Raw genomic sequence first — 19716 nt, forward strand, 5'->3', positions numbered from 1 at the left:
GCCATTGAGGTAGCTGCATTTCAGAGATAAAGTTAGCAATTTCTATGGATACAGAGGGCTTAATTCCTGACAGGACTCTGTGAGTGCATATGAGTATGCCATAAAACAGCTGTTCCCAAAAAATTGTCCCTGGAGCTGAACACGGTGAATAGTTGCTGGCTGATGGGCCATGGGGCTGCAGTAGGCAGGGAACCTGCCATGGCCGGCAGTGTTGAGGATGAGCTGCAAGAAAGTGGCACAGTCTACAGGAACATTCCTGGGTCCAGCTGTCTGGGACAATGGCAATGAAAATTTTTTATATATATAGACATATGTATATGTTCTCTTTCTGTTCTGTGCAGTATGAAATGGTGGCTTCTCTGCTGATCCTGTCCATGCAGAGAGAGGTGTCCCCATTGCTCTGCCATATAAAGAACCCTTAGGGTTAGAGCTGAGTCTCATTAAAGAGCAGTTGCCCAGACCAAAGCACAATTATCATGCCTAAGTCCTGTGCCCCACATCATCCCTCATGTTAGCTGGGCTGGAGGGCAGACCCAGGGAGAGAACAGGGTGTTTGGGGAAGGCTGCTTCTGAAGCATGTACCCCAGATGGATCTCTCCTGCTCTCCTGCTAAGAAAGCGGGGGAAAATGCACTTGTGAGGGGAGACTTGCCAAGACTGCTGACCAAGAGGGCTCAGTTGCAGGCACCATCAGCTCCTGAGCCTGGCGCGGACCAGGGGTCTCCTCCCAGGGAGCTCCTCCACTGCAGGGACCTCACTGCCATCATCATGAACAGAAAAAGCAGCGATTGTTCTGGAAGGTTAATTTGGTGCTCATCACTCCCTTCCTACTCCCTGGAGAGATGGTATGAGGACTGCCCTCATCTCTGCTTTGCTCAGGTCTTCCTCTCAGTTCAGCTTATCTTTGCTTCTCCTTCAGCACAGGCTCAGATTGTGAGGGTCCTCCCAGGTGCTGGAAGGGTGCTGTGGAAGGGAACTCCCCAGCAGCATGGGAACAGGTGGGAGAACCCCCAGCATCCCGCCATGCTGGGTTACCTGCCCCAGCTGCAGCCCAACCTGGAGTTTGTGTGTTGGCTAGTAAAGTGCTTGGAGATCCTTCTGGATGAAAGGCACTGTATAAATGCGGGTGTCAACCTGTCATACACCAGGAAGCACCTCTCTAGACACATGTGCTGATATTCCTCACCTCAAATGTGGGTGTTATCCCTACATCATAAGATGCTCTAGGAACAGTAATGGGAATAACATTGCTTCACAATTATGTCTCTAATGCTGAGGCTTCTGTTTCACAGCTTGACACCTGGAGCTGCCAAACCAGGTTCAGAGCTAAAATTGAAAGCACAAACCAACCCTTGATGGGTGAGCCCCCAGTGTGCCCCCTGCCCCCGGTGCCATTGCCGAAATGCTGAGGAGGACATCAAACCCACCGACTGCACAGGGCAGGCTCAAGGCTTTGAACGCAAAAGGCTGAGCTGGGCTGATCTGGAGGCACATTGCTCTAGGAGAGGGGGCCAGGGGGGACTTGCATGGAGAGGGCCTGGGACAGAGTGGCAGTGTTGCCTGAGGTGCCATGGGACCAGGAGCCTCTCAAGGGCACTGCTCCTGCAGGGCACGAGGAGACTGCGGGTCACGTAGGGCACATCACATGTGGCACCATCATGTAGCAGTTACTCCTTTTCCTAGCAAAACCTCCCAATGACCAAACAGTCCTTCACTTTATACTAGATGGAGTGCTGAAGTAGAGTACTAATTTACTGATACAGCAGGACATGGGGTTATTTCGAAACAAATAATTTCCATTATATGAAATGTATCTTATGTTTATCTATCCATATATATGAAATCCACACACTTTCCTATGCACACTTTAATTCCTTCCTGATTGATCTCAAATCTAACATAGTGTCAAGGTTTAAGTATGAATTAAAATATCATTTTTTGGTATTAAACTGTACAACATTTTTAGTCTTAGCATTCTGCCAAAGGCCATTCTAATCAGGTTGACATAAAATAATAAAATACTTCATAATGTACTTCACCAAATTACAAAGAATTTAAAATCTAAAAAGATATACAAAGCAAAAATAAGTATGGCAAATATCAACAATTTTACCAGTCAGAACTTTTTCTTTATTTAAATTTTCTGAATTTTGTTTATTATACTTGTGTTTTACAGGCAATGACTAAATGAACAGGGACATTCTATAATTTTAATGGGTTAAAATAAATATTAGTCCAATTAATATTTAATTAAACACTAGACTATTTTGCTGTATCCAGCTGTTCTGTGTGGGTCTACACCACGAACTCAAAGCAGAAAGTATTCCAGTTCCTATCTTTCTGTTTATTTATGTTCCTCCTATGTTGTTTTTGCAACTGAATTTTACTTTTATGATGTGGGATCAGATTAAAATCGTTCTGGTTAAATGTTTATTATGATGCTACATGCAGTGTTTCTCATGTCATATAGTGAAGCAATCTGACTGATTCATTTGCAACACAAGTATGATAAGCATAGTGTTATTTTTCTAAACTAACCAGATGTACAATACGTAAATAGAAATGGCTTATTTGCCTTAAATGATATAATTTTACCACAACAATAAGTTAATATATTGCACTTCAAAATGTAATGTGCACAGATAACATATGATCAGATTTTTCAGTAGGCATCTAGTTTACTTTTGATTCTTTCTGGTCGCTGTTTTTTGTTGTTTTTTTTTCCTGTTTTTTTTTTTAATAATTTTTTTCTGACCAAGGTCTAACAAACAGCAGTCATAGATTTCTAAATCTTCCATTGAACATTTTCTCATAAAGGCATGGGAAATGTAAAACACAGACTGCTCCAAGTCTGCATCATTAGGCCAGCTGGGATCTCAGCTTATCTGCAATCTCTTGGGTTTACAATTTATCTTCATAAAGTCTGATTGCTAGCAGGATCAGGTACAGCTTGTCTTAATCGCATGACCTGTTGCTGCAGGTGAGAGGGTTCAAGCGAGTAAGGCAAATGTGATTTCTCCTCAAAGTGTACAGGAAAATTAGATAAAATATATCAGCTGTCATATATATGTATATGTTGTACAGGTGTGTGTGTTTCTCTTTTAAATTTCTTCAGTCTAGGAAAGACACCGACTTTGGTTTTGTGTGATATTTCCAATTAGCAGCTCCACTTTAGGATACTAGTTTTCAAGGCTGAAGATGCCAGTGTCTGTATGTACTTTTGTATTTAAAATAGTACAACAACTACAGGAAGTAGCATCAGTATTGTACACTACCTAGGATTCAGCTCTTTCCATAATAGAAAATGCCTTGAAAATGCAAGGGAAGGGAAATATAATGTTTTCATGTATAGAAGAATATTTCAGGGATTTATTCTTTTTTTTTTTTTTTTTTTTTTTTTTTTTTTTTTTTTTTTTTTTGCATTCTTGAAGGATATACATTCGTCTTGGTTTTTGCTTCCAAATATAATTTAAGGCTATTTGGTAAAGTATACACCAGATATCAGGCTCAATTTACAGGGGTTTCTTCTCAAAGAAACTTCTCAAAACTTCATCTCTAAAGATTCGTATCTTGAAGCCAAGCATGCTTTATCATCTGTGCTCCAAAGACAGAAGTCATGCTTAATAACATACACTGTAGGAAAAAGAGAAGGAAAAAGAAAAAAAGCAAACAAAAGAAAACAGATTTGAAGCAATGTCAGATCTGCATAACCTACAATACTTCATGTTTTCAGTCATCCATCAGGCTGCAAGGTGTGTGGGATTCGTATTTAAAGTGCTCATCAGGTGAAGAACCAAAGTGCTCAAGTATAATTAAATAGTTGTTTTGCCTATGGCTAAATGCATTGCATTTGTTAAAGCAGGTAAACAGGGAATGTGGTAGCTGGGGCTGTTTGTCTCACTGGGTTCACACTGTTTTGACCTAAAGTTGTGTTCAGTAGGATTCAAACCTTGGAACTGGGGGCTGCAGGTTACTCATCTTATTGCGTCTTCACCTGAAGACTTTTAAGTGCTGGATTGCTCAGTTGGCTCTGGAAGGTAGGTGAAGTGGAATAATTCTGTCTTAATTAGTTTTAAATTAAAGCCTCTTGGCTGTGGAAGTTGCCACTTCTCTCCTGACAATGTGAGGCTTGAAAATATATTATTTTCCTTATATTTCCTGGCTGGAAATCGCTTATCTCTTGAGTCATGTTTTTTTTTTCTATGTCTGAAGCAAGCAAGAAGTTTATTCTTGCCATAAATGATACTGCATAGAAAAATAGTTCTAAAAAAAAAATACAACTGTAAACCACAGTTCACCTTTACCTTAACATAACCATTTAAACTTATATATACTTACCACTCACATTCATATTTCTTAAACTGTTTACAACATCACAACTGGCATTTTAAACAAGCAAGATTTTCTGTTCTCAAGGATACCCTGGAAACTCAATTGTTATAACAATTTGAGAGTTTTAAATAGTACATGTAGCACGGCTCTTGAAATGAAAGAGAGAAGGTTTATAAAATAAATGTTAACATGTAAAAGAACTGTTAAAAATGCAATGAGTGTTCCAAAGGAGCGAGTATAACTTTTTCTTTACACATCTTACTACAGAAGATCTAACTTTTTAAGGCTTCTGTTTTCCTTTCACCCATCATTCAAGTCCTCTTGCATTACAATTTTGCTTAGGTTTCAGAGTGTCGTTATGCTGCTAACAGCAAATGTTTCTTAGTGGACATTCCCACCACCACCAGACTTGTATGCTTCTTAGTTTCTGATGAACTTTGGAGTTTTAGTGGCTGGGTATCCCTGTTCATCTCCAGAAACTTGACATGAGATGAGACGCCTAATGTTATTTTGCAGTAACAAAGATGAAAAGAGTGGCAGAGCACATGGGTAAATATGTTAGCTGGGTTCTAGGAAAAGAAACTGGAGGTCAAAGAGATAAATGGGTTCTTTCTTTCCTGCTCTTTACATTTGTAGCACCTTCTACTTGGATTAGCTAATGCCTCTAGTGAATGGTGAGATGCACCCATTTATAGTTTGTAATTCTTATCCCTAATTATCACACATTTTATAAAAATATAAATAACAAAAAAGTAAGCTGGGTTCCATCTCAAGAGGTGTTTCTTGTTGTCCTCTGAGAATATATTGGATAAGTCAGGTCTTGACAAGCCCTATCCATTGTAGCTGATTGTAAGTCAGACAATACAAAAAGAAGTCATTCTTGCGGTGAGCTCAGCAAATTCTGAGGAAATCAAAAGCATTCCACTGTGCTTATGGCACAAAGAACACAACAGCAAGGGCATATTTAGTGGAGAGAATGAGACAAAAATTACCAGGTAAGTGACAAACTGTACAAGCATTTTTTTTTAAAAAAAGGAACTCTGCAGCATTCTGTCTTTAAAGCCGTGTTTGAGCCTCTGGGATATAGATCTCGATGCTGTCTGCACGTTCTGTGGCTGAATTCTGCCGGAAAGAGGCTGCTCGCTTGGCAGCCATCAGCCGTCTTCTAGCTTCTTGTCGCTGTCTGTCGGGTAGGTCCAGAGATTTCTCTCTTGTGATAGGGAATTTTCCTTTTGGGGGCTTCTTTGGTACAGGAGGAGGAATCTTTCTTTCTTCCTGCAATAGGGCATTAAAACCAAGGGTGAGCTGTATGCAGAAGGTACTTGTCAGCAGAGCATGCACATCGAAGACATGAAATGCAAAATACTGATTACATACATCAAGCATGCTCAATTTGTGCTTGCCCATCAGCTGACTAATGGATTACATGAACAGCTATCCACACTAGGGACACTGACAAAACCCCTTTTGACAACCATTACACATTCTGCGGTCCTGTGCCTGAAAAAGGACTGCGCTTCCTTGTACTGTCCTTGCAGGTATCGGCACATGCAATCTGCATACCTCACTTTCATACGGATTTGTTTAATTTTAGCTGACACATTATTACACTCATTATAAACAGAAACACACACTGGCTCTCCAATAAGAATTCAGCGCATCTGTGTGGTCTGATCAAGTGAAAAGACTCTCTAAGATTAGCAGGACAGGATTTTTGATGAAATTAATCATACTGAGTTTAGCCTCAGCTGGATATGAGATAGCAGCTGTGTGTCTATGTCTATTAGTTTAGTTTCCTCCATAGATTGCTAAATGGAAACATTCAAGCTCCAACTAGAGAGAGAACATAGGGCTAATTATTCTGCTTGTCAGCCTAGACCATTTTAAAGAAAATTATTCTGAAGAATTATCAAATTATAAAGTGAAAATCAGTAGATTTTGTTACCAAAGTATCTGTAAATTTCTCTGCAGGAGTTAAATCAAGAATTGTTTTGAAGTATGAAATGGATATTTTACTCAATTTAGAGACTGTGAAATATCATATGAGGGCCTTAAAAAGATACTGTAGAATCAAGGAATTGTACAGTAGTTTAGATTAGAAGAGACGGACGTCTGGAGGTGATTTCATACAATCCTTATTTAAAGCCCATTTGAAATTAGATGCAACTTCGAAGTTAAAACAGGTTTTTAATGTCATATTTAATACTGGACTACATAGCCCCAAAGATGGGGAAGTTCCTTACACCAACTTCCCATGTTTATTTATGGTTATTGTGATTGATCTTTTTGCTATATAATTTCTTAAAGTAATGGTAGTAGTACAGAGTATGGGCTGTTCCTTATGGAGAACACAGTTAATTTGATGCACAGCAGGATTCAAATAATAAGAAAATTGAACTGATACACCTATGGTTTACAGACTCTTCATTGTTTGGTCTTTAAAAAAAAAAAAAATACTGAATCTACTACCAAAATGCAGTAGTCATTTAAAAACATAGTTCTATATTAAACAGGAACAGTGCAGCAGCCTAAGATGCTATTCCCCATGATAGCCAGCTCTTCCAGTCTTTATTTTCTCTATTTCCTGTTTTCAGCCAGGAACATAAGGGCTCCATTCCTCTTGTTCCATCTTTTGTTTTTTTTCCACTTTTAGTTATTTCCCTCTTAGGAACATCACTGTTGCTGTCACTACAATAATTTCTTACTTCCAGTTGTCACTAGTAAGCAAGAGTTGCAAACTCACCATCCACCAACCCGTTGGCTGAAAATTAAAATCCAAGAGGAGCATGAAGAAATGAAAAAGTTGTCAAAATGCCTCCTAATTCCTCCCAAACCAAACAAGTATTCACCTGAGGCCAACAGTACTGACTCAAACCAAATGCTGGTTTCATCTGACTGATACAATAATCAGCAAGGATAGCGGGATAATCAGGGTAAGGGATGGAGCTCTAGAGAGGGGAAAGGCAGTTTCAGAATTACACTGCTTTTAGTGGGCAATTTGCCAACTTTGCTTTGTAAGCATCACAGTGGGGCATCTCCCAGATGGTGGAGTTGCAAGGCAGAAATGTGGGCAGTTTGCCAATAGCACTCTTTGTTCCCCAAATTTTTGTCGGCTGAGCTTTAATATGACCTGCACCATGTTTTGTCATATGCTTACATCTCATTTCTGTTCTAGTATCAGTTGTGTCATGCAGGCAGGGTTAAACACTGAAGTGCTCAGGTCTGGGCTGCCCCAAACGTAGCAGAGTGCCAAGTTTACTTTGTTTGAATGCTTGGGCTATTGTCTTCAGTCTGAATTAATAAGAACATATTTCAGTTCTAGCCTTTAGAATGTGAATCGAAATATTTTGAACAAAAGTGTTATGGAGTGAACTAATTTAGCAAACCCCATTTTATTTCTTATACAATTCAGCTCAACATTGTTAAAAAGACTAATCTCCTCACATCTGATGGAATTTTCCATGTAAAAATTGGGCCATGCCAATTAAGTACTTCCCAGGGTTAGAAGCCTATCATGTTTCACTATTATATTTAACGCAAGGAGACTGCAGGACTACAAATGGGGAGTAAATGGTCTGCTTACCTTCCTTTCAGGTGATTCTATTATTTTCCATTCATTGAGTTTCAACTGGTGCAGTTCATCAAACTTCATGCTGACATCTTCAATTGAGAGCTGCAGTAAGTCCCAGAAACCTGCTAGGTCCTGGGAAGTTGGTCTCGGCATGGCACTCGGGTCCTGTCAGGAGCAAAGGAGAGAATATGAATAGAACAGGAGGCTTTACAGAGTGTGCATTGAGGCAGGAAAGGCATCGTGCCAGATTACATTTCTGCAGCGCTGCTCAGTGCTAAGGCCTTTTGCACTTTACAGCTGGGAGCTGTGACTGGAAAGTTGTGCCTCCTACACAACCCAAAGATGAATGAGCTGGATGTCACATGCAAGCCTTCTTGAATTTGTGGCATGGGAAGTTCCTTACACCATATGCTGTGCTGACCTGCATTTCTAAAACGGAACAAGCTGACAGCCTCTGCCTGCTGATTATTAAAGGGAAGGGGAACGTGGTTTGTATTCCAGGCAGCTTGAAGTCTTTCTGTTTAAAAATTGCATTCACGATAGCTGATTAGAAGACAAAACGATATCACAAAGACTTGTCAGCTTATGCTGAACTCAGTGTTTACATTGGCTTGCATTTTCAAATGTACACATGAGGTATGAAATTTTGATGGGGATAGTAGGATTTTGTTCTCCAGGGAGTTGAATCACACAAAGGAACTGGGAAGGCATTGCCACCAGGTACTGCAATTAAGCGGCTCTGTGTGCACAAGACTTAATGGAGCAAACACTGGTCATAACAATTAGCAAGATGACCCTCTATTTGATTAATTAGCTGCTGCTACTGGATAAAAATTGCAGTACAAGGTGGTATGCAGACTTTTAACCCTGTGCTTTCTGAGCATTGGTACTAGAAGATAGCTTTGTTGGTTTAATGAGATAGGGTTTAATTGGTAAATATGTCTGTGAAGGTAGAGGAGAGATGCCCTTTTCCTTCCAGAGCAGGAAGAAGCCATTAAGATGGTCTAAAGAATGGAGCTGAAGAGATGGAATCAAAACCAGGCCAAGGGGACTCTGGATCTCCCCATTCCTGGGCAAAAGCTGTAATGACTAGTTTACTGTGTTAGTATCACTGCTGTTATTGCTGATGCAAGGCTCTGTGCCCCACCTTTTACAAATCTAGTGGAGACAGGCATTTTAGATATTAAATACAACATGTAGTGTTACCCACACCTAGACGTCTTTTGGAACCTGGGCAAAGAACAACTTAGAAGTTTTCTTCACTAGAAGAAAGTCTATTTTTCATAGGTAGCTTCAGGGATTTAACAGAACTGGCCATATAGATTATACCAGACTTCTGGGAAAGGTTGCAACTCCAGATAAGTGTTTACTGAAAACTACTTCATTGGGTAGATCCCAATTTACTAAAAAATGGTTTAAAATTTATGTCAGTGGTGTTAGTTACTCTACAGAGGTCAATATCTCAGGCTTTAAGAACCAACTCTTTGTGTGAAATTTGTCAGGATGGTCCCACATCAGTATATCTTATCTTGCAATCTGTTCTCTCCAGCCTGGTCTCCTCAGTCCCTCTTCCCAGTTTCCTACAAACAGCCAGAAAATGATGACATCCATTGCAAGGCCACTGCCTTCTGAATCAAAGCTAATTGCTGTTCTGTACCTTTGTGCTCCCCACTCTGCTCATGGTATTTGCTAAGACCAGGCCTCCAGTGTGGCTTTTGCAGAGGGCTGTGCCATGTGTAGTCTGGACACAAGAGGGCTGCCTCCTGCTTCATACAGATCCACAGTTCACAAATAAATGCTGGCACAAATGAATACTATTACAGCTAACTAAGTTTTGAAAATATTGGCTTAAACCTGCTTCTTCTCAGAAGCTGCTCATTAATTTGTATTGTACTTGGAATTCAGCTTTGCAACCCTCCTTCTGAATGAATCCTAAACCAAGCAACCAGTACCTAGCTGGTGCTTGAGCTGCTCTGTTTTTGTCTGCAACCACGACATACTGAGCAAGGATCTCACTAGGTGAGCAGGATCTATGCTGACTAGAGAGTATGCAGGAGGACACTTCAAGGTAAAAAAACTGGGAGTTACAAGAACTAATGTGAATAATCTAGAAGGGAGTAGTTATTAATCAGTAATAGGTTTTTTTCCAAGTAGTGGGGACAGTATACATGTAGCAGATAGCCAGCCAGATTTGTAAAAAAAAACTTCATCGAAGCTTAAATTTTTGTAAATTTACCTGCAATTAGGGTCTTTGATAAGAGGTCTTAACCCAGAGTGTAATCAAATGTGCCCCTTAAAGTTCCCATGACCCTTTAGAAAAGTCCACAGGAGATAGGTGAGTTTCCTGGTTAAATTTCAGTTTGAGTGAGTATATTTCTCTTCTTAAACCGTTGCTGCCTTTTGAATTGGCAGAATTAAATGCTGTTGTTCTTTGTCCTACATTTATGCTTATAGATGCTGAACACTGTCATAGGAACCACTGTGTGGCAGCCCTGTACGTGTTGGATGTTTTCAAGAAAAGGAACTCACTGGCTGGCAACAGTCCCGTGGGGCACCACGATGCTGCCTTAGGAGCATATGGAAAGCCTGCTGTGGGTATACACTAAGTGACTATTTAGCAACAAACTCTATCATTAGGAATAGGAAGAAAAGCCTCCAAACATGAATGACCTAAAGTCCAGTCTTGCAGTTGCTGTTTTCTGCAGAGCCCATTACTGGTTTAATGAAACTGAAGAATATTCAGAGTCTAAATCTCCAGGGTGGGATAAAGTTGCTGTTATGGAGTTCAAAGGTTTATTATCCAAATAAGAAAGAGAGATGTAAAATCTTGCCAGCTTTCTGGTCATGCTGTCTGCAAAGCTGTAGATTTCTCCTTGTGCTCCTATTGCTTTTGCAGTAATGAATTGTTCTCACTTCCAAATAGCTGACAGCCGTGCTGAGCAGGAATTGCATTTGCTATCACAGTAATGCTCTCAGCACAAGTGCTGGGCCCACTTGAAGATAAATGAAGTGGAGTGGAGGTTAGGCTCTCCAAATCTTAGTTTGCATAGCTTAATCTGGTAATGGAGGGCATTTTTAAATTTGCAGTGAGAAAATTTTAGACAGTGATGATTTCTTCCTTTTTATATGAAACAAATTACTAGATAGAGAGCACACATGATGTATTTGATAATACAGACGTGGTCATCTGCTTGCCTGACTTTGTATGTTTCCTCCATCATTCTGTAACAGCTGTTAAAATTCTTGTTTTGACAGTGTCTTTGAAGTACATAATTGGATTCTTTCCTAATGAGGACCATATATCTTATTATTTTCTATCAGAAGGTATGACTTTTTGACATGACTTTTTCAGTAATATTTATTTCAGTTTCAGGAATTCTGAATGTTTAACTTTATGGATGGAAAGTAGCAAGTAGGTCTTTGCAGAACGGATGTTCTGCCTTAAAAGTAATGGGGCAAATGCCAACACGCAAAGAAAAGCATCTAACTAGACATATAGGTCATGTCTGCTGTCATGCACGCAATAGAATTCTGCGCTTTCAATACATGAGGTGTGGGGACAGTCAAAAGGAGAAAGTTACACTTGATATTTGAGTGTTCTCAAAGAAAGGTGTTCTACCACCAACTGTAGCTAGAAGAATTACATTCTTCTATTGATTAGTATCATCTTGCCTCAATGTTTGTATCACTCATGGCTGCTGTCATATTAATGAAGATAACATTTAGAATTGAATTAGTCTCTAATGAACTTCAAGAACAATAGCAGTAACTCTCATAAGTAATATACTGCATCTGTTCCTTTAGCCCTAGGACATCTTATATATAATTGGCAATGCAAATTATGCAACCCAATTTTATGAACATTATGTATATCTCATTTCCAAGATCAGTCCTGTTTTCAGGTAGGTAGAAGGCTGGATCATGTATTCTCCACTATTCTATTTTACTATTCTCCACTTACTGTAATGTGAAAATTTTCCCCTTTCTTACCTGAAATATCGTTGCTATATTAGGGTATTACAAAAATAAGCCATAATATTATGTCTCAGAAAACTTGCATTAGTTCCCTTTTCATTTTCTTTTCTTTAATAAAGATAGCAAAAAGAGAAAAGACAAAATCTAATCAGACTGAAATTACTGGAATTACATATTTGCTTTGAAAAAAAATGTGCTAGCACCATACCTAAGGATAAAGTTTAAAGAAGGGGAGCAATAAGACAAACCGTGGGACATGAAAATAACATTTCAGAATGCTACTGTTGTTGTTTTTGAAGTAAAAATAATAAATTCTAAAATTCTGTGGACAAATAACCTTAAACTCTGGAAGAATAGCCAGGCAGAGTGACTTACCAGATTTTGCTGACAAAGCCAATAAAATTGCTGGAATTTCTGAGACATGAGGAGCTGAGCACTTCCAACAGCACTTCGGATCTTACCTAGAACTAAACACACAGACAGATTATTACCAATAAATGTGTTTTGGCAGTAAATGCCTAATCCAGCTTAAAAATATGTAGCTGAAATTCCTGTTTATTTTATAAGGGAAATAAATATTTGGGTTTGTTGCTTGTGATTATACACATAAAATATTTTTTAAAAAGACTGAGATATAAGAAAGCTCAGTGGCATCTTGATGTCAAAGGGACCTTTACATGTACCTTACATAATATCCTCTGGTTCTGCAATCTCAAATTATTTCACTCAGTTGTGTGGATGATCCCCAGGTGAACTCTCTTTATCCTGTCTGTTCTGAAGTTAATACATTAAACTGTAATATAACATACTCCTACCATAAGGATGAGATCCTCAGAGGAATTACATCTCTGAGACATGTCTTGTTAAACCCATTAGGAGTTACAGGTTGTCTACCAAGGAAAATACACAAAGTCCTCAGCACAGGAGCTTCAGAAAAAGTGGGACACAAGGAGATACTCCAGGACTTTGCTGAATCAGGATCAGCCCCCATGGATATGTTGGTATTTCCCCACTGTCCATTTACAGTGTGCATAAGCACTGGGGAAAGGGACCAAACTCATTTTACTTGACTTTGTTTCCAAGAGTCATCTGTCTAAATTAAAATTTCTGAATACTCTATAATCAGTGATCTGAGCTCATCAGCTTAGCCATGTTAGGCACTTATTTTTAGATGAGCTGAATTTCTTCCTGGAGATGCCTCTGTCTTTCTATTGACTGTAGTGCCTAGGGGTACCGGCTTATTCCTAAGAAACTAAATCCTCCTGACTCCCACAGTTGCTGGGATATATACCATACTTCGGTAGGTAGCACCATGCTTTCCTACACCTCCTTTCTACATATCCTTTCCTACACCTCCTTTCTACATATCCTTTCTTACACTTCCTTTCCTCCACATCCATCTCTGTGATGAAAATGTAACACTTCAAAAAGCATTTTAAACTGTGGTCTCAATGGAAGACTGATTTTAGCTGGAGAATTTCCAAGTCTTTTTATGTTAAAGATATAGAGAGGTGAAGTAAGGGTAGACAGCAATTATTTTGACGTATTTTACTTATATTTGGGGAAACCAAACTGATAATTCAAACAGAATGGAGAGGGTGGAATGAAGACACAATAGTACAGCAGAACTGATCTGCAGCCCATGATATAGGAAACATTAAACTCCAGTAGGGCTTAACATTTTGTTGTTATTTAGAATAAGTACAGGACGGCATGTGAAACCAGGATCTTGGTAGTAGATTTTACATTTTAATTCTGCTTTCTCTAGACCAGTGAAACATCTGCTCACCCACAAGTAGCAGCAAGAGACAATTTGAAAGTTTTGGGCTCCAGTTATAAACTCAGTAACTTTCAAAGCATGTGTTAATGTGTAGAGCTGTTGTTCTCAAACTCTATTCCATTTTCTGCTGGATAAACAGTACAACTGTGCCACAATACTAAATTAAACAGCAATATACAGAATTCATCAGTCCTGTGTGACATCCATTATGAAAGGGTTAAGTGGTTCAGGGCTTCATGAATAATTCACTGGGGTTTGTTTTTGTTTTGTCAGCCAAATGAAATAAAGCATTTTAATTGGTTTGGGTTTTTCGATCACCAAACCCCTCACTTTCCTGTAAGGCATTATTGGCATACAGAAAAAGTGTTTTGAATGTTAAAACCTGGACAAACATACAAAAAACTAAATAAAAAAGTAATATTTCATTTAATCTGAAATAAATTGCTTTAATTTGGTTCCCAGCACTTTTAATAAAGGTGATGAGTTCTGTGACAAACATCCTGTATCCTCCTTTTTTCTCTTGGCACTCTGTAGCTCAGGGCATTAGACAAACTCCCAGTATGGGGTCAGAGTTCCTTCTTTTCCAGGATGAGGAACTGTTCTGTAGCAGGTCCCTGACATTGCCTATTTCATGCTATGTTCAGCTGTTCACTGGGCAGAAAGAAAGTAAGATGATTCCATAGGCTGATGGTTGTGCTTATCTCATAGTGAATACAGTTCGGCTTTAGTTTCCTCTGCTGAATTTTATGGTTCATAGCTCAAATAGCTATGAACTCTACTCACATAGCCTGAGTAAGAGGCATTGGTTGTAGACCTACTGTAAAAAGTAGATCCTGACATAATCTATATATGTCTGATATTTTCTAGTGAATCTCAAAGTTACCCCAACCACCATATTAAATAAGCATTTATTTTATCTTCATTACCCTGAAAGATCATGTCAACAAGCAGTAGTGATTTATAGCCCAGTGCAGAATTTTTGTGTGATACAAATCTGGCAGGGATGTAAGACTGGGCTAGTTGCATGTGTCACTGAGTCACAGTGCTGAATACACATGTATAATTACAGCCCTAGCATTTACTAAAGATCTAACTCTATTTCCATTTTAATAAGTAAATCAGACGTAATAAAACATGGAGGTTAGAATCCCTAATATTCATGCTACTCTACTTTGCTGTAATTAAATTAAAGTATTAAAACACTTCAACTCATAATCTTTAGCACAATATTAATAGACATCCAAAGCCTTGTTATTAATTTCATGCATTGGGGAATTATTCTGATGAGTGCAGATTGATTATCTCCATGAAAGAATGATGAATGTTAGAGACTGGAGAGATTGAGATGTTTGGTGGTGCCTAGAAGATTTTTCTTGTAAATAAATGATGATAAAATCTACCAACACACATAAATAGATATAATTTTTATATCATCCATATACCTACCACCATTAAGATAATATTATATTTGCCCAAATGTCAGGAAAGAGTCACTCAACCTTCATTCTGCTCCCTGCCTGTATGAAGCACTCCATTTCTGTTATATGGTCCTGTATGACTTCTGCTCTGAACGTACACAAAATGCTGACCGGGACTTCAATAAAAACAGACTCAGGATTTACATCTTGGTTAGAGATTGTGTAAATTGCACAATTAACACAATAGTGTCTTATCCCTTGAAGTAATCATGTTACAAAATTGCTAGTATTATATATGTGTGGAATTGCTTGAGAAATTCTACAAAATCTTGTAATCAAAAATGATTTCATATCACAAAGGTAAAGGGGGTACATGTCTATATTGATGAAACCGATTATAATCTGATTTTGTAACTCTACTTTTGACAGGTTAAAAGCTTTGCTCAGTTGTGCCACTGCTACACTGGCAGTGAGAAACTAGTAACAATCAATCTGCTTCTGGCATTCATTACTGTTTATTTAAATGATGTGTTTTAATTTAAATTTTCATTCCATTTGATCATTCCATTTTTCCCCCTCTACTTGTAAATAAATTGCTCCACAAACAACCTAAGAAAAATATGCCTAGAAAAAAAAATTGGAACTGGCAGTTAGTTCATCCTTCTGACTCAAAGTATGGCATGACATTTGTCTAATCTTTAAACCTAACTTAGTAATCTTTAGAAATATCTTTTTCACTATCAACAGAGCATGTCAGCACAAAAATAAATATATAATGTTCAGATGGCATTTTAGGACAACACAACCTCCAGCTGGCAGTGCTCTGGATGTTAGTTAGGACAATGAAATCCCTGTGCACCAAGTAGGACTTGCTGCAAATTTGCTATTTACTTCAACAAAGCTGAGTTCACAGAGGAGAAAATTTCAGCAGAACAATAGAAATGATAGGAGGAATTCTTGGATTCCACACTATAGGACTTTACAGACTGTTTCAGGACAATTAAGACATTCTTTAGTCATTCACAACACTGCAAATGTAAATTTCAGCAGTTCCTGAAGGATAGGTTTGTGAAAAGCATTAGAAAATTATGTCAGTAATTTCTCTTTGACTAAAGGATAACCTATATTTGGTCAAACACCTAAGAAAGCTTTTGTGGATAATTAATTGATGAATATACTAAAATAAATTGGTTGTGAGGGTTTTTTGTTGGTTTTTATTTCCCCCTCTCCTCCCCCCTCCCCAAATTATGAGAGATTTAACTCTGTATTTTCTTTTACTATTCAGCCTTATTAAGTAAAGCCTTTGTAGTACTGTGGAAATATCAGCCAGAGGATTAGCAAGGAAAAATCCATCATCCATTCATGGAATGAAGGGAAAGGGGAGAGAAGGGTGATACTTTGCTCTCTCACTCTCCCTAATACCTTTATTTGTTTCCCTGTTAGAGATCACTTTACCATGTAGCTATGCCAGCAGAGCTCCCAACCATGGTGCAGAAGATACCAGCAAAACAACTTTTCTGCTGGCATAGTCTATACTGTAGTTAATTTTTGATCCTATATTAGTGTTTTTATGCGAGAGTAAACTCTGTGCAGCTGTTCTCCATAATGAAGTACTTCAGAGGTCAAGCACTAAGTGGCACTAAGAAGCCCAGGAATTCATCTTCCCTCTGCCAGACCTTGCCCACAAGCTGTGGGCAGGGACTGTGGCTCCCCCCTGGCTGGCCTGCTCTCCCCCTCCCTGAGCTGCTCTCCCCCTCCCTGAGCTGCTCTCCCCCTCCCTGAGCTGCTCTCCCTGCTGCCATCACTGGAGGCAGAGCCCTGACCCTCTTGGTCTTCAAGAGCTTTGTGACAGTTGAGTGTTTTTCTTGTCATCACCTACACACCAGTAATAGCCAAACACAATTTTCACGGTGTAAAACTGAAACTCCAGTCAGCACCCATGAGAAACACATATCATTGCTTGCAGGCACCCTGCTAGTGCAAATGATCAGATTAACCCTGGGAACAGTTACAGCCACATATCTATCTATATTTATCTATAGATCTACATCTGTACTCTATCTATCTATCTACCCACCTATCTATCTATCTATCTATGTTATATTAAACACTTAGAACACAAATAATTGCCCCCACAAACAATATATGAACTTTGCAGAGACTTCAAAATATAATTCATGGCAACTGACCAAACAAAAAAATTCTGTGAAAAGAAAGAGAGAGAAGTTATTTTTGCTGCAATGATTATTTTCTCTTTTTCTAGGACCTGATGAGTGAAGTTCTTAAAACAGCATTATAAGACAAAAGCTACAGTGAAAGAACAAATCAATACAGCAATCAGACAGCTCTCGGTGATCTCGGAACTATTGTGTTAAAGCCAAAAATGAAATTGTTTTCTAAAATGCAGTTCTATTTTAACTCTTCCCGTGTTTAAAATGAAATAGAAGTGGTATCATAAGGACAGCCTTCTCCCATGAGATGCAAAGCTATATTTGGTCTTCAGGTACAATTAATACACTCAGGCTAAAAAGAAATTATTCAGCATTAAGAATGACAGTTTGAATGTGCAAACCTTGCTGTGAAGTGTTTTGGGAATAGTAGCTCCTGCTGGAAGATGAAAAAACATATTTATTTGCTTTCGACTTGGTCATTTTTGTGTATTTTCTTCAAGGAACTGACAAACATTTAAAAAAATCAGATCCATTTCATGCTGGGATATCATTAAACTTAAGTTCTTGTGGATATATACCTTATAAGCTCCGTAGCTCAAACTGGGGATAAAAAATGTGCTAAAGACTCAACAGAAAAAAAATTATTCACACTGAATTTTTAAAACGCTGTGAAGCTCATTCTCTTGGTGAAATTAATTCTTTGAAAACTTCCTCTTACTTGATCTAAGCATTGCTAGGTGAAGGGATACCATTTCAAAGATAACACAATTTGAAAATTATGAGTCACATAAAATGGAAAATTGGAACTTTGGGGTTTACTTTTGACAATCAGCTGAACACAAACTTCCATTTTGGATATGCTACATAGACCTATTCGATAATAACTTCTTTATTAGGGAGGCCAAAATGTTCCCCCAAATGCAAGTAATTAACCCATTTTTGTTAGTTTGATAAAGGGATTTCAAAGGTCCATTTCAGTTGTGTTTTATCAACTCTCTACCAGGGAATTGCTCTTTTTCTTTTTTTTCCCCTCTTTTTTCTCTTACAGATTAGAGTTCCTCTACAGATGGGGAAACAAAATCCTGATATTACATTTTGTTTTCTGACTGAAATATTCCAAGTTAAAAGGGTGTCACTAACTCCAAATATTAATAAAAATTACTGAAGTCCATTTTGTCTTCATGTCCTTTGTACAATTTACAGAAAACTACTTCCCTGATTGCCAATTCACCATGCAACAAGGTGTTTCAGAGTATTTCTGGAGTCAAAAAGTATAACTTCACATGGTGGGAAGGAGGGTGGTTCTGCACCTGAGAACAGGTATTCAGCTAAAGTCAGCTCCTCAAAGTTTTCCTCATGTAGTACACAGTTTCATATTCCAAGGAATAACACTAACTGCCTCTCTGTCTCCTAGTGAGGAGTACTGATGTGAGTGTATTTCCCCTGTTCATTTCATATGGCTGCAGATTTGACTAGGGCTGTGCACAAGGAAGAGCTTGTAGAGAGAAGAGATAAGAGAAGTCCCGCTCTTGCCTGCAGATGCCTCACTGGCATCCTAAGGAAAGAGAGGGGCTAATTGCCTGTGTGTTTCTCCCCTTTGCACTCTAAATAATTTTACTCTTTCCAAAGAGATCAAAATCTTGCTCTTTGAACTTCTGCTTCAGATCAGAAGCACTGATGTCCCTACATCAGTAACAGGTGATCTGGGAAGCAGGTGCTTAGGGATTCTTACAACATGGCATTGAAATGTCAGTATTCAGCAGTGCGAAAATTTGGAGAATTGAAAAATAAGACATGGTAAAATGTAGTGAGAAATAACTGTTATGAAAGAAGGCTTGGAAATTCTCACATGGGCTAATCAAATAAAAATATTTCATTATTTATACTTTGCAAATACCCTAGGAGGGTATTAAAGTCTTCACAGTATCAATGCAAGGGGAAAATTCTCAGCTCAGCTCTGCCATGATGAAAATAAGAACAAAACCTACAGTCCAGAAAGCACCAGAGGCTGAAGGAAGGAAAAACAGTCTTACACCCCACCCCCCACCCCTCGCCAAATCCTATGTTGTTACTTGGCAGACTTGGACACAATATAGTGTAGAAATATGACTGTAAAATAAAAAAAAAGATGATGTAAATACATAGATATTATTTATTTTGAAAAGGTCAGCACAAGAAATAAAATTTGGCCTTTTAGTCACCATGCTGGCCTGTCTCAAGACTTGGGGGTAGATCATAGCAAGAACTCATTGAGGGGGAAAGAAGATGACCAGGAAAGAGTACGTGGAGGGAGGGCAGGGAAAGATGCTAGTAAGAAAACTTAATATGAACTAATTTGCGATCTGAGAAAAGCTCAGCTGAGACAATAATTCAGATTGTCAGGGATTGAAATATTTATAAAACTGAGCCTGAAGAACAAGGATAATTGACCTCAAAGGGAGTCACAGGGAGTTGGCTACTGAGTGCTAGG

The 19716-nt window shown here is 38.6% G+C and overlaps 1 protein-coding gene across 12 annotated transcripts in view; it reads right to left on the minus strand.

Annotated features, from left to right (window-relative positions):
* Positions 1-3408: 3408 nt before the first annotated feature.
* Positions 3409-19716, minus strand: part of DLGAP2 (DLG associated protein 2) — a 449538-nt gene continuing 433230 nt past the window's right edge. For 9 of the 12 annotated variants that reach the window (XM_039385550.1, XM_039385553.1, XM_039385551.1 and 6 more), the window contains 4 exons: positions 12253-12344; positions 7915-8067; positions 7075-7092; positions 5328-5606 (listed from right to left, as the gene is read on the minus strand). In XM_039385550.1, the coding sequence (XP_039241484.1) occupies positions 5388-5606; positions 7075-7092; positions 7915-8067; positions 12253-12344 (482 nt within the window). In that variant the 3' untranslated portion in view covers positions 5328-5387. Of the gene's footprint in view, positions 5607-7074; positions 7093-7914; positions 8068-12252; positions 12345-19716 lie in introns of all 12 variants that reach the window. The other 3 variants (XM_039385548.1, XM_039385558.1, XM_027744792.2) reach the window with 2 other exon arrangements.

This window comes from Pipra filicauda, unplaced genomic scaffold (genome assembly GCF_003945595.2).
Source record: "Pipra filicauda isolate LSUMZ 115617 unplaced genomic scaffold, ASM394559v2 scaffold41_size5083284_pilon, whole genome shotgun sequence".
In the NCBI taxonomy this organism is placed as follows: domain Eukaryota; kingdom Metazoa; phylum Chordata; class Aves; order Passeriformes; family Pipridae; genus Pipra; species Pipra filicauda.